General features: G+C 45.0%; 1 protein-coding gene across 6 annotated transcripts in view; it reads left to right on the top strand.

Moving 5' to 3' along the window:
- Positions 1–15,172, top strand: part of HHAT (hedgehog acyltransferase) — a 336,479-nt gene extending 321,307 nt beyond the window's left edge. For all 6 annotated transcript variants that reach the window (XM_054021316.1, XM_054021317.1, XM_054021315.1 and 3 more), the window contains one exon: positions 13,686–15,172. In XM_054021316.1, coding sequence (XP_053877291.1) covers positions 13,686–13,777 — 92 coding nt within the window. In that variant the 3' untranslated portion in view covers positions 13,778–15,172. The remainder of the gene's footprint in view (positions 1–13,685) is intronic.
- The last annotated feature ends 502 nt before the right edge of the window (positions 15,173–15,674 follow it).

Below are 15,674 nucleotides of genomic sequence, written 5' to 3' on the forward strand. Positions count from 1 at the left end.
CATGACACACCACCGAGCACACTCCAGTACAAATAATTAACAACAACAACATAGGCACTACTGCAATAATAATAATTCATTAAGAAAATTCAGAAAAGGGGAATGTATCCCAGCAGCCCAAAGTTTCTAACCAACTTCTGTAGGCAAGATAGAGTTCACTGGGCTGCAGCTGGATAAACTCTGGAGTGGATTAGTAATTGGCTTGGCTGGAGTCAGTACTTTAAGCCTGACTTACATCAATGCCAAATTTCAGTCCAGACCAAGCCAAACATTTAGAGGTGATGCAGAGGGTGGACAGGTGTAAATGATACATTGCTAAGTGGTTTGGAATGGGGGTGGTTATATGCCTAGTTAGGCCCTGTCTCCTGTAAGGTAATTCACAGGTGTAACTACATCAATGTAGTTACTGTGGTGTAAACTCTTAATGTAGATGCAAAACAGCAGTGCAAATAGGGAGGGTGTCTTATTTGAGGGCATAACAGGACTATCACTGCCAATGTCCTTAATGCAGAAAGGGCCTAACTCAGCATATACTACATACAGGTTTGAATGCTGTGTTTTTCCTCATACTATGGTCACTGAAAACGTGCCATTGATGCTGAGCTTTTTGTAAGGACATCAGCAACATTAGAAACAAGGAAAGGACACTTGACCTGACATGCTGGTTTCTGTTTGCTTTTTATCCTGTTTGATGCATTAACTCCCCACAGCTCTCTCTGATCTTCCCATCAAGAAATTCACGTTGCACTCCTTAAATCTGCCTTCAGGGACATGCTGTTCAGTAATCTGCCATCTGTGTAAAGTTTTGCTTATGGTTAAACTTGAATATGGTTCACAGCAGGGATTTGAGCCCAAGTCTCTCATATCTGAGCTGAGTGCCCTAATCAGCAGGATGGACAGACAGACAGACAGACATACCCACCCTTTCTTCTTCCTCCCCACCTCACCTGGGTGATCTTTTGTGACAGGTATCAGGTCTTAGGCATGCTCAGAGCATGCCTATAGGAGTGGGTCCCATTGGTGAGAATCCTGCTTCAATTTGAGCTAGGGCTCTGAGCAGTTCATTAGCTGTGGGGCTGAATCAGGTGGTTTTGTGTAGGCCAACTGGTGGAAACTTAGGGGACTAAGGTGGGAGCTGAGCAACAATTTTGAGGATGTCAGTGGCAATTAGGTTCCTAACTGCCTTTTTAGGTACCTCAGTACCATTATGAATTGGGCACTAAGTGCCTAAGTATTTTTAAAGGTATTTAGGCACTGAGATCCCATTGATTTCAATGGGAGTTAGATCCTATATATTTTTGAAAATCTTGACCTCAGGCTCCTAAGTCATGTAAGCACTTTTGAAAATTTTACCTTAGATTTCATTTCTTGCACCCCCTAGTTTCTTAGGCCCAGATCTACAAAGACACTTACATTCCAGTTTTGGCTCCATTGCGATCTACAAAACACCCACCAAACAAACCCCCTTGGCACCTAAACTCACTCAACACCTAAGTTTTCAGTGTAAAAGTTCCCTAGGTACCTATGTTTCTGCCCCTGGGCATGTGCACTCCTGCCTCCCTATCAGCACCCTAAGCAATTCATAAATCGGAGGAAGATAGTATTTGTTCATCAAAGTCGCATGTTGGGCCTGATCTGGTAAGTGTGCTCAGAGGCCACCTACTGGCTTGGGTCCCATTCAGAATCCAACTGGAGGAAGTCCCACCAGTGCCCACCTTATCACTTTTAGCCCAGTGGCTAGAGCACTCCCCTGGGATGTGGGAGACCCAGGTTCAATTCCCCCCTCTTTTTTGGAGGGGGAGAAAGGATTTGAATGGGGGTGTCTCCTATGTCTCAGGAGGGTGCTGTAACCACTGAGCTATGAGTTGTCCCAATGAGGGGAGCTCCCTCAGTCTCTCCTGTTGAAGTTGTTTCACTGTGGATAAATAATGAGAGTTATTGGAGCGGGGGGACTGGGTATTCATCCTCGCAGATGGGGGTGCCCTAAACACTGAACTACAGAGTCATTCTCATACACTCTCTCTCTACAATGAAACAGTCATTGGGCCAGAGACAGAGAGCAAGCGCAAGAAGCGGCTTAAGCAGCTAAGCCATCAGACTCTGGACAGCAGGTTACCATTTGTAGATCGCTAAGCAGAGATAGGCGCCTCCCTGAACCCTAGATTTAGGCATCTATCTCTGAAAGAGGGGCAAGGCTTCGGACACACCCTCTCATTGGTATCTCCCATTGGCTAGTTTAGGCAACTCCCCTCCTAGTGTGCTGGCTTTTGTAGCCACAGTCTTAGGTGCCTCCCCATTCAGTGGAGAGGGACCCTAGGTATCCCACCCTTAGTTTTTAGACCCATTCCGCTCATTGGGCCCAATCCCTGTGACATGCTGAGTGCATTGTGATGTGCTTAGGATCCTCATTTCCCATTGATTGACTTCAGCTGAGGGATTTGAGCCCTTCATCTTCATCACTGTAGAGGGCGAGGTGACTTGAAAGAGATTATTTGAAGTGAGATGAGGGGGGCTTAGCCAGAGACTGAATCCAAGTGGGAGCAGAGACTGAATCCAAGCTTTGCTTGAAGGATGGCTCTTTCCTTTACTTACTGGAATCAAAGTCCAAAGTACATTGCATAGGTTGCTTTGAAGGTGCATGCTCCTATCTTGTCCTTTGATAGAAAGAAGCATTTCATAAGGAAAGATGGGAAGTGCAGAGGAAGAAGCTCCTCTGAGAATTATTGCTGTTGGAATTAGTTGTGTCGGCTTTGCGATGATCGGGTAACAAGCACAGGCCCCTGGTTAGTAATTCTAGAGGTCTCTAGTTCATAATGCATAATCAACACACATGATGGAGTTTGAAACCAATAAGCTCATTGGACATCAGATTAGCACTGCATAACAGAGCCTTTTCTCTTGCGTAATTGGTTTCTAATTGCGGAGGCCGTTGAAAGGGGGTGGGTTGAGTGCTACGCATTCCAAGTACAACAGGCTGATGAACCGCTCTAGAATTTCTGCACAAAATGTATCATTTTTTTTATCACTTTACTGAGAGGTTTGTTTCTGACTTTATGCACAGTATACACCCGCCTTAGTGCAGAACTTTCCCTTGATTCTGCAAGCCTTTATCAGGCAAGTATTCCTTACTAAGAGCGGTCCAGTTGACTTCAACAAGATGAGTCGTGCAGATAAAGGTTGCAGGATTAGGTCCATCAGTTGCAGACAGTATAAATTAATGTAGTACTCATCTTTTCTATTTTGTTGTGCAAAGATGATGAAAATATGGTGCAGCCATCAAAATGGAGACCTCCAGTCAAAAATCAAATGACTAAATAAAGGCTCTTGTAACACGTAGGTAAAAGCAGGGCGAACTAAGGTTGCATGGGCAACCTTATCTCTGCCATTTCTTAACTATTCAATGGTTGACTTTGAAGCCTTAATAAGGTAATTTTCTGTATGTCATTTTATATATAGATACAGATATTCAATGTGTGTTTGTGTGCTTCTGAATGGATAACTGGAAAAGGTTATACAGAGAATGACATTTTGTATCAGAAGGTTTTCTGTTTGGACACTAGGACCAACATCTTATGTAGCTTTTAGGGGGAAAAGAATGATGGGCAAAAATAAGAGTCTTTTGAAATATCTTTGGAGGTGAGGTCAGGATGAAAGAAAAAATAAGAGTTCAGAGAATGTGACTTGCAATGCTAAAGTAAGAGGACAAAGTCAGTCTTTTTAGAATTTAAATCAAGTACATCATTATGTTTTGGCTGCCTGTGTTTGCAACAAGTGTTTTAAGCAAGGCAAAGGCACCCTTGAAATGACTCTTGTATACTTCCTTTTATTTGATTAAAGAAGTTACATGGTGACACATAGGTCATCAGTGTAAAATTAATCCAGAGATGACATCATTCCAGCTTGACAGTCAAGCCTATTTTTTTTCTTCACATAAATCTGTCCTTCACTGGGAACTCAGAAGAACCCAAGTGCTCATTTATTGCTGGATTTGTAATACATTTTAATTGAAAGGAAGGAAAGAAGCATTTGAAGTGGTTTGAGAAGAGGAGTGGAAGTTCGGAATATCTGCATGCTATTCCTGGCTCTGCCACTGATTTAAAGAGCCTAGTGGGATTTTTAAAAACTCTTAAGTGCCTAACTCCCATAGATTTTAGGAATTGGGTCCCAGATTTGTTGTGCTCAGCATTGCAAAGTTTACCTGATTTGGACTCATTTTCAAAAGAGATTTAGGCATTTAGGAATCTAAATCCCATCAATTGTCAGTGGGATTTTGTCTCTTAAGTGTCTTTTGAAAATTATATTTCTGCTCCTAAATCAGTTAGGTATTGCAGCACCGAGTGTAGCAACACCTAAATACCTTTAAAAATCTGGATGCCTACATGCTTTTGAAAATCTGCTAGGTGCCTATTTTATCTTTATGCACACAGAACATAAGAATGGCCATACCAATGGTACTTCTAGCCCAGTATCCTGCCTTCTGACAGTGTCCAAAGCCAGATGTTTCAAAGGGAATGAACGGAATGGGGTAATTATCAAGTGATCCATCCCCTGTCATCCAGTCCCAGCATCTGGCAGCCAGAGGCTAGGGACACACAGAGCCTAGGGTTGCATCCTTCACCACCTTGGCCAATAGCCACTGATGGGCCTATCCTCCATGAATTTACCTAATTCTTTTTTGAACCCACTTATAGTTTTGGCCCTCACAACATCCCCTGGCAATGAGTTCCACAGGCTGATTGTGTGTTGTGTGAAAAAGTACTTTTGTTTGTTTTAAAACTCCTGCTTATTAATTTCATTGGGTGACCCCTGGTTCTGGTGTTATGTGAAATATTCATTTTCTTCACACCATCCATGATTATATAGACTTGTATCATATCCCCCCTTCGTTGTCTCTTTTGAAGCTGAACAGTCCCAGTCTTTTTAATCTCTCCTCGTATGGAAGCTGTTCCATATCGTTAATCATTTTTGTTGCCTTTCTCTGTATCTTTTCCATTTCAAATTAATCTTTTTTTGAGATGGGGTGACCAGAACTGCACACAGTATTAAAGGTGTGGGCATACTGTGGATTTATGTAGTGGCATTATGATATATACAGAGTTATTATTTATCCCTTTCCTAATGGTACCTAACATTCTTTTAGCTTTTTTGACTGCTACTGCACATTGAGTGGATGTTTTCAGAGAGCTAGTCACAGTGACTCCAAGATCTCTTTCTTGAGTGCTAACAGCTAATTTACACTCCATCATTTTGTATGCATAGTTGGGTTTATGTTTAACAATATGCATTACTTTGCATTTATCAACATTGAATTTCATCTGCTATTTTGTTGCCATCACCCAGTTTTGTGAGATCCCTTTGTCACTCTTCACAGTCAGCTTTGGACTTAATTTTCTTGAGTAATTTTGTATCATCAGCTAACTTTGCCACCTCACTGTTTACCCCTTTTTCTAGATCATTTATGAATATGTTGAACAGCACAGGTCCCAGTACAGACCCCTGGGGGACACCACTGTTTACCTCTCTCCATTCTGAAAATTGACCATTCATTCCTACCCGGTGTTTCCTGTCTTTTAACCAGTTACTGATCCACGAGAGGACCTTCCTTCTTTCCCTAACTGCTTTGTTTGCTTAAGAGCCTTTGGCGAGGGATCTTTTCAAAGGCTTTCTGAAAGTCCAAGTACAATATATCTATTCGATCACCCTTGTCTACATGTTTGTTGACTCCTAAATATCTTTAAAAATCTGAGCCTTATGGCCTGATCCAATGCCAATTGAAGTCAAGTCTTTCCACTGACTTCTGTGTGCTTTCCTCATCAGTTAATTGGGGGGATAAAAATACCTTTGTAGCATACTTTGAGTTCATTGGATGAAAGGTGCTACCTTCTGCAGGTGCAAAGAATGTTACTGAAGGTCCTGCATTCTGGCAGGAAAGGGAGTAGTTGCCAGTCTCATTTCCTGCTATCCATAGAATATGCACAATGCTGTACAAGTTGTAACTGCAGCTTCTCTAAAGATGTTCAAATAAATATGGGCCCCAGTTTTGAACTCTTCAAAAGAATCCTTCCCTGCCCCTCTCAGTCTCTGTGTCTCATTGTCATCCAGGTGATTATCTTGGCTAACCTCTCTTTTTCATTGGTACCTTACTAAATTGCTATTGGCAGGACATTTTTTAATTAGAACATAAGAATTTTAATTGTTTTGATTATGTTGTGCTGAATGAAGTAACTCAATTCCAACCAGAAATCTAGAGCAGTAATCCTAGGCTGCAGTAGATATGATATACAATTTAAACCGATTAACATTTAAATTCTAGCTCAGATTTTATGTTTAGACATCTGAAAGGAGACTCCATCATTTGAGATAGACGAGGCAATTTACCAAACTGTGCTCTCAGGTTACAGCTTGTAAAAAAGATTGTGGGGACAAATTGCAGCATTTAAATAGATTTAAAACTTGAGTCTGTTTCACCCCTGCTTTTCTCCAGCTCTGTGTTGGTATAACTGAATTGGTCCAATGAAGTTACAATACCACAGTGCTGGAGTAGAGGAGAGGTGAATCAGGTCCATTATTTAGTTCATATGAAGGATTTTCCAATGCCCTATTCGATCAGAGAAATTCATGGGTAGGGAAGCAAAGTGGAAATACTATGGGCCGGACATTACCAGATTTTCCCCACTGTAACTCCATTGAGTTACACCAGTGTAAGTGGGATCAGAATCAGGTGCCCCATCTGGTGAAAGTGAGACCAGTAAAGAAGTGGTAAAATTGCTAGAGACCAAATTTTCTAAAGTAAAATTCTGACTAGAATCTGCAGCTAAACATCTTCATATGAGGACTCAGTGGTCCCCCTCCTGCTGTTTCTAATTAGGAATATAGATTTTAGCAAAATCTCTTCATAAAGAATCGTTAAGGCTACGATTCCATTTTTAAAACCTTACAAACATGTTCTCTTGTGAGATTTCACTAAATCAGCCAGACAATTGAGGGACTGGGGAGCATGTATCCATCTCCTATGACTGGAAACACAATGACTTTAGTTTTCAAATGCAGAAAATAGTCCCCTGCGTATCAGTCAGATCTTTCCAGAGGCAGGTATAAATATGCAGGCAAGAATCAGTCTGGAGATAACGAGGTTAGTTCAATCAGGGAGGGTGAGGTCCTCCACTAGCAGTTGAGGTGTGAACACCAAGGGAGGAGAAACTGCTTTTAAAAGGGACCTCACCCTCCCTGATTGAACTAACTTCATTATCTCCAGACTGATTCTTTCTCAGACATCTGCAGACAGGGGCGGCTCTATGTATTTTGCTGCCCCAAGCACAGCAGTCAGGCTGCCTTCGGCAGCGTGCCTGCGGGAGGTCCGTTGGTAACATGGATTCAGCGGCATGCCTGCGGGAGGTCCGCCGGTCCCGTGCCTTCGGCGTACCCGCCGCCGAAACCGCAGGACCGGCGGACTTCCCACAGGCATGCCACCGGCGGACCTCCCACAGGCATGCCACGGCGACCGGCAGGCCGCCCCCGGTGGCTTGCCACCCCAGGCATGTGCTTGGTGCACTGGTGCCTGGAGCCGCCCCTGTCTACAGAGCCACTACATGGTTATCACGTTCGCATCCCACTATGCCATCACCCAACAGGCCACAAATGATGCCAGTTTCAGGAAAGCTGTGTTACAGTTGGTACGCCCTCCGGTGATGCTGCCTGTGAGACACCTAGCAGGGAATTGACAGGAGCAAGCACTCGAAGGAAAAAAATGGTTACCTACCTTTCGTAACTGGTGTTCTTCGAGATGTGTTGCTCATGTCCATTCCATGACCCACCCTCCTACCCTGCCGTTGGAGTTGACGGCAAGAAGGAATTGGAAGGGCGCAGAGCCAGTGGTGCCCCTTATACCAGTGCATGAGTGCGGGCCTCCAGGCAGGGCCGGCTCCAGGCACCAGCTTCTCAAGCAGGTGCTTGGGGCGGCCGTTCCAGACAGGGGCGGCAGTTCCAGGTATTCGGCGGCAATTCAGCGGAGGGTCCGTCACTCTGCCTGGGAGTGAAGGACCTCCCGCCGAATTGCCGCCGCAGATCGCGATCGCGGCTTTTTTTAGATCGCGATCGCGGCTTTTTTTTTTTTTTCTTTTTTTTGGTTTTGGCTGCTTGGGGCGGCCAAAACCCTGGAGCCGGCCCTGCCTCCAGGGGACACTGGACCTGGCCCTATGGATACCACTGGGGAAAAATCTCTGGTAACGGGGCACGCAGCACACACATGGAATGGACATGAGCAACACATCTCAAAGAACAGTTACGAAAGGTAGGTAACCGTTTTTTCCCCACCTGTTGGATTTTTACTCTTTAGTTACAAATCTAAACAGAACTCTTGACATTACAAAGTGCCTTCTTGAGATATATGGGACCACAATAGAGCCAAGGATGCATGCTCTACTTATTTTTGTATTGGTTAGTGCTCAAGCAAAGGTAACTTTTCTTGGGTTTTACCAGCAACTTTGAAAGGTGGAAATCACATCCTGTATCCCTTCGTTTCTGTTTCCTAAGGTTTAAACGTTATCTCCAGACTGATTCTGTTACTCCAGACTGTTGAGTTATTATGGTTTGTTTTTTTTTAAGGTGTTTATTTTTTATTCACTAAAATTGTAGATGCAGATGTTGAAATAAAGACACTGCTCAAAAGGCCTTTTGCTTGTTCCAGGCTACTCACCATATTTAGATTATATACCTACAAAATTCTCTTAGACACACCCAGGTAAATTCAGAGGGACTACAGGGACTGGAATGCAATTACTCTGGATTTATATGGATGTAAATGGAAGCAGAATGTGGTTCCTTTTGTTTCTATATTTTGTATCTATAGTGGAAACATCTCATCATAAAGGGCTTTTCCCCAGTAACAACTTTCACTGTAAGCTAAGTTGTATTGTAACAAGGGAGAGCCCACAGGACAAGAGATCCCCACCACTTCACCAGCTGGATGATGGCTCCTACATTTGCAGGGAGCACTAGAGGTGTGTGTGTGTGTGTGTGGGTTGGCAGGGTGTGTGCGCACACACTTGGGAAGGCCATATCTTCACTCTCAACAGTGAGCAGCTGAAGCAAGACTCATTCCTCTTTTCTCCACCCTCATCTTCTCCATCACTGTGAGACAGAAATTCTTCTTTACCCTTTCTCCCTCCATGGTAGTTGCATTTTCTTTTCCCTGCCCGTCCCCCCTTTTTCAGTTGAGTTAGAGCAAAAGTGGAGCAGGACAGGATGATCCCTTGTAATGCAGTCCTTAACACCTATTTTTTTGGTAGGTAAAAATGGCAGCATTCTGAGAGGGTAGCTATGGGACTAGTTATAGTGGAGTGAAAGTAGGATTGCCAGGCGTCTGGTTTTTGACCAGAACGCCCAGTCAAAGAGGGACCTGGCATATCTGGTCAGCACCACTGACTGGGCCGTTAAAAGTCCGGTCGGCGGTGCTGTGGAGCTAAGGCAGGCTAGTCCCTACCTATCCTGGCACCACGCTGCGCCCTGGAAGTGGCCAGTAGGTCCGGTGCCTAGGCGGGGGGGCCCACGGGGCTCCATGCGCTGCCCTCACCCCAAGCACCAGCTCTGCACTCCCATTGGCTGCAGCTTCCGGCCAATACGAGCTCGGGGGCGGTGCCTGCAGGCGAGAGCAGCGCGTGGAGCCTCCTAGTCCCCCCGCATAGGAGCCGGACCTACTGGCTGCTTCTGTGGTGGAGGGAGGAGCCAGGACAGGCAGGGAGCCTGCCTTAGCCCTGCTGCGCTGCTGACTGGTAGCCGCCTGAGGCAAGCCCGTACCCCAACCCTGAGCTCCAACCCCCTTCCCTAAGCCCCCCCGAAACCTCTCATCCCTGGCCCCACCCCAGAGCCTGCAGTCCCAGCCGGAGTGCCCCGAGCCCCCTCCCACACCCTGAACCCCTCATCCCTGGCCCCACACCAGAGACCAGACCCCCAGCCAGAGCCCTCACCCTCCCTGCACCCCAGCCCCCTGCCTCAGCCCTGATCCCCCTCCCATCCTCTGAACCTCTCGATCCCAGCCTGGAGCACACTCCTGCACCCCAAACCCCCAATTCCCAGACCCACTCCAGAGTCCACACCCTCAGCTGGAGCCTCCCCCCCGCACTCCAACCCCCTGCTCCAGACTGGAGCCCCCTCCCAAACCCTGAACCCCTCATTTCTGGCCCCACCCTGGAACCTGCACCCCAACCCTCTGCCCCAGCCTGGAGCCCCCTCCTGCATCCTGAGCCCCTCATTTCTGGGCCCACCCCAGAACCCGCACCCCCAGCCCAGAGCCCATACCCTCTCCCACGCCCCAACCCCCTGCCCAGAGCCCCCTCCCATACTCTGAATCCCTCGGCTCCACCCCCCCATCCCGGAGGCCCCTCCTGCAACCCAAACCTCTCATCCCTGGCTCCACCTCAGCGCCCTCACCCCAACCCTCTGCACCAGCCCAGTGAAAATGAGCGAGTGAGTGAGGGTGGGGAGAGCGAGCAACAGAGGAAGGGGGGATGGAGTGAGTGGGGGTGGGGCCTGGGTGTGGCCTCAGAGGAGGGGTGGGTCAAGGGTGTTCAGTTTTGTGCGAGTAGAAAGTTGGCAACCCTAAGTGAAAGTCTATTGAAATAAAGTGAAACAATTCAAGAGTCACTCCACTTGACCACAGGTGGAATTTCATTATAATTAATTTCAGAGTGGTAGCCGTGTAAGTCTGTATCAGCAAAAAGAATGAGGAGGCCTGTTGGCATCTTAGAGACTAACAAATGTATTTCGGCATAAGCTTTCTTGGGCTAAAACCCACTTCCCAAATACATTTGTTAGTATCTAGGGTGCCACAAGTACTCTCATTCTTTTTACTTTAATTAATGTTCTCTATAAGATACAGAGGGTCCTGTGGCACCTTTGAGACTAACAGAAGTATTGGGAGCATAAGCTTTCATGGGTAAGAACCCAATACTTCTGTTAGTCTCAAAGGTGCCACTGGACCCTCTGTTGCTTTTTACAGATTCAGACTAACATGGCTACCCCTCTGATACTCTATAAGATGTTTTCACTACATATCAATCCATTTTGCCTTTCACTGTGATCATTCTGTAGCCAAAGCCTTATTAATTTAACCTGAGCCTAAGGAGCCCGAATTTACCAACGTACATTGCCAAAGAGCCACAGTAATACATCAGCAGCTCCCCATCAGCTCCCTCCCCCACCCGCTCCCAGTGCCTCCCACCCACCCACCGGCAGTGTCTTCCCCTCCCTCCTGTACATCCGGATCAGCTGTTTCCTGGCATGTAGGAGGCTCTGGGGGGAGGAGTGGGGGCAGGGGGTGTGGCAGAGCCAAGGGTTGAGCAGTGAGCACTGTGTGGCTATTTAACCCTTCTGCCTCAGGCATTGTGTTCATTGCAAAAAAGAGGGGGGTTTTTACACCAAGATAGCTCTTTTGATGGAACATCCTAGTGGAGACAAGGCACAGGGAGTTTTTACCTCGGTGTAGCTAGTCAATGTGAACCCCAGGACGGGGTTGACTAGCTGCAGTGTGGTAGAAACTACAGTATCTTGTTTCCAATAGGATTTTATAGGGAGTTCGTTATGTCAGTGTAAAAGAACATACCTTTTTGCAGTAAAAATAGAGCCTCACTTTCCCCAGGAGTGCTGTGAAGATCTGTCAGTTAATATTTCTAAAGTGTCTGGAAGATGGAAAGTACTATGTAAGTTTCAAGTATTATATTCTGTTTTATATTTTACTGAGAAACAAGGACATCGTAGTTCGGATGGTATGAAGCCTGCAGTTTCACTTTTCAGGGTGAAAGTGATCCAGTCCCTACAGATTTGTTTGCAGGTGGGAGTTAAAGGAGTTCAAATTTTCAAGGAGAACACATAATGATTTACATATAAAGACCATGGAGAGAAAGTTCCCAATTTTGTGGGGAAAGAAGGTTGGCTGAGTGGGATTTGCAGGGTGTACCTACATGAAAATCACAGCCTGTCTTTGGCTGTGTCTTCACTAGAAATAAAAGTGTGTCTTACAAGATAGATATCATGTTGTATGTAGTTGGTCAAGGTAAACCTTAGGCCTTGGCTACACTTGCGAGTTACAGCACTGTAAAGCCGCCCACAGCACTGTAACTCACTGACCGGCTACACTGGCAAGGCACGTACAGTGCTGTATCTCCCTGGGTACACCACTGCAGGTACTCCACATCTCCGAGAAGCATAAGAGATACAGCGGAGTGGCTATGACTCTCCCCTGTGAGTGTGTACCAGGAATCAACCTGCAGCGCTGTACTGATCACCTTGTCAAGTGGCCAATCCTCTCCATTGTTGTGACCGGCTGCAGGAATGCGGAAGTGCCGGTTTCAAAGCTCGTACCACAGAGAAAAAGCAAACAGTTTGCTGTTTGCTTTGAGTGAGTGAATGAATTTGCAGGGGGCCGGGAGTTCGGAACTTGCGAAATAGAGTGCTGACACGCTCCAAAAAGCACTCTATCCCCCCACGCTCCCTGTCACACTCCACCCCACGCTCCCCCACCCCCGTTTTGAAAAGCACATTGCAGCCACATGAATGCTGGAATAGCTGCCCATAATGCACCGCTCCCAACACAGCTGCAAATGTTGCAAGTGTGGCCACGCCACTGCGCTGGCAGCTGTCAGTGGGACAGACTGCAGCACTTTCCCTATTCAGCTGTACGAAGACAGGTTTACCTCACAGCACTGTACAGCTGCAAGTATAGGCAAGGCCTTAGACACCTCCGCCAGCTCCCCAGGGTTTGCTTTGACCAGCTCAAGGTAAAACTACTAATTACTTTGTTCTTTCTAGAATTCTACATGGCAGCTAAAACAAGATAGCTGTGTTGTTGTAAAAGACACAGGTTTGGGAACATGTCACGCCTCAAACCCAAGGTTCATTCTGAAAGAATTCAAGTCTCAATTCAAATACTTTCCACAGCTCTACTCACAGTCTCTCCAAGAGTCATGACTATCATTAAAGAGAATGGTAAATAGAAGTACAACTAGCCCACCTCCCCCTTGAAATTCTTTGAAAATATAGGAGGTAGGTGTCTGACATCTTTGAACCAAAAAAATAAAAGGAAGTATTTCACTGTAGATTTCCTGCAGTTATGTGTGACACTGACAATGTGGAAGCATCTGAGTATTCTAATAAGATTTAATTGTAAATGCCCAGATTTCTTCTGGTGAGCAGCACAGTTTGTCCTGTATCCTTATGTTACTACTTTGTCATCATGTTGTGGCTTTGTACTCTCTTGTGCTTAGGATGTGCCATCATTAACTTAGAATTTAAATTTTCTACTAGGGTTCAGTTCAGTGGGTGAATGCCACCCACAGAAAACAAGTTTATAACATACCTACTTAATTTAGCACATTGTTTTTTGAATATTAAATAGAGATGAAACCAACCCAAAACCCTACACCCATTCCCCTTGAGGTTTGGGAGAGCCTGGATCTATAACAAACCGAGCCAAACCTAACTACCTCTGAAATTTGGAAAATGTCAGATCTGGTTTCAAATTCTGTGGCTTGGCTCTACCTCCCATATTAAATGTTCAACAAAAATATCCCTGTAAACCCATGAAACGTTCAATCGCAGACACATGTTTCTCGATATATTTCCATCCACTTGCTGTATTCATTAACTAGATTAATTACTCGGACTGGTATTATCTTTCTTTCTATTCACAGGCTGGCCATGGGCAACCCTGTCTGTTCTTGGATTCCTGTACTGCTACTCTCATGTTGGAATTGAATGGGATCGCACACACCGGGTAGATTAGCGCACAGTTATACAAAGGTATGCCATCATGAGCTGTGAGTTAAGAAGGGAGTGGAACAGGTTTTTGTAAAACCTTTCATACAGTGAATGCAGACATTCTGATTTCTCTGCCGTGGATGTACATGCCATTCTCTCTGCAGGAAAATATGCCACAGCAAATATGCTTTGCCAAACTATTTAAAAATCTGGAAGACAGTTTAATTTATAATTGTTTATGGACAAATCACTTGAACTGTAAACACTAATTTTTTAAAGTATTTTTGTCGTATTAGACACTATTTTTATATCAAAAGTATTTGGAATTGTATGTACTTGTTGAATATTTTAGTATATGTACTTCACATTCTTTGACCCATGTCTATCAGGAAGAGAGAATTTTTTGTCTTTTTCCTATTTTTTTCTGGTCTGGATTAAATTTAAATACATTGCAAACAAAAGAATGCATCCTGTTCATCCACTGCACAATTTGGAAAACCAGAATTCTACCCAAATTGCCCTCCATACATTATATCTCAAAGTAATACCCAGCTATTGAAAGTACAGCCTGAAAACATGTACAAAAGAATAAAAGATTTTGCTTTTTTAGCCATTTCTCTATCTCAGTGGTCCCCAAACTGTGTGGCGCACAGAGGAACATTCAGGTATGTGTGAGGCAGGGCCCATGCCAGCCCCCATGGAGGACGGGAAGGGAGTGCCCCCCAGCCCCGCTCTGCCCCCAGCTCAACTCCGGCCCCAACCGCAGTTCCACACCAGCCCCAGACGCAGCTCTGCACCATCTCAAACCCAGCTCCGGGCCCACCCCAGCTCTGCTCCATCCCTAGGCCAACTCTGCCTCTAACCCCAGCTCCTCCCGCATCCCCAGCTCTACCTTCAGCCCAAGCTCCGCTGCTGAGGAAGTCTTGGCTGTTCAGTAAGGGGTGAGGCATGGACAGATTCCATTACTGGTAAGGGGGGGCATGACAGGAAAAATTTCGGCAGAGGATCACTGCAACCACTACCAAAAAGGAATGCCTTGAAGGTGGGATTTTTCAAAAGCACCTAACATCAGCCTAACTATTGGAGCAGAGTTAAGCCATTGCTGAGAGCTTTTGAAAAATCCCATGCTTAACCCTTTATAGTTAATACTAGGGTGAAAACCCATGTATCTGTTCTCCAACCACATAGATTGGGAATCCATTGATCTAATGTAGGATGTGTAGTAACTTGTATGCATAAATAACATATCTTACACTCAGAGATGGAAATGACCTAGTAGGTCATCTAGCCCATGCCTCATTCCAGAGCAGTATCAGTCTGTGTGGTGTATGTTTTAGTGCTTTGTACTGTCTAGTGTTGCTGTATATCCTTTTCTGTTTTAATAATAAAACCCCTTCTTTAAGGAAGGTTGATGAACATATGTGACTTGCAGAATTATTTTTTGCTATATAAAAGAATTTTTTTGTTTTCTTTATGCTGTATCAGAGGCCAGGGAGAAACACCAATTTTATAAAAAAAATTTAACCACAGGAAGGATTAGATCCGTTTCTCATTTACCATACTTTCATCTTAAAATTCTTACTGTCACTCGTGTTTAATGAAATGTGCAAATGCCAACAGTTTAATAATCTGAAATACAACTTTAATTTTGCTTCAGTAACTAGTTATCTCACTTCCTTCTAATGTCATTTGGTGTATGCTAGCTAGAGGGATCATTTGAATAGATTGTGGACACACGTACACCATGTTAGGCTTCGATCAAGGAAGATCAAGGAGTCTCCAACCAAACTTTTCCTAACCTTTGAGGTATTATTTCAGTTCAACATATAGGCAGAGGTTTGGGTTACTTTATATCAAAACATCTCATAACCTAATGAAACTGTCACTTATGCCTATCCTATTGTAGCTTGTCATTATATATC

This window comes from Malaclemys terrapin, chromosome 3, assembly GCF_027887155.1.
Source record: "Malaclemys terrapin pileata isolate rMalTer1 chromosome 3, rMalTer1.hap1, whole genome shotgun sequence".
NCBI lineage: Eukaryota > Metazoa > Chordata > Testudines > Emydidae > Malaclemys > Malaclemys terrapin.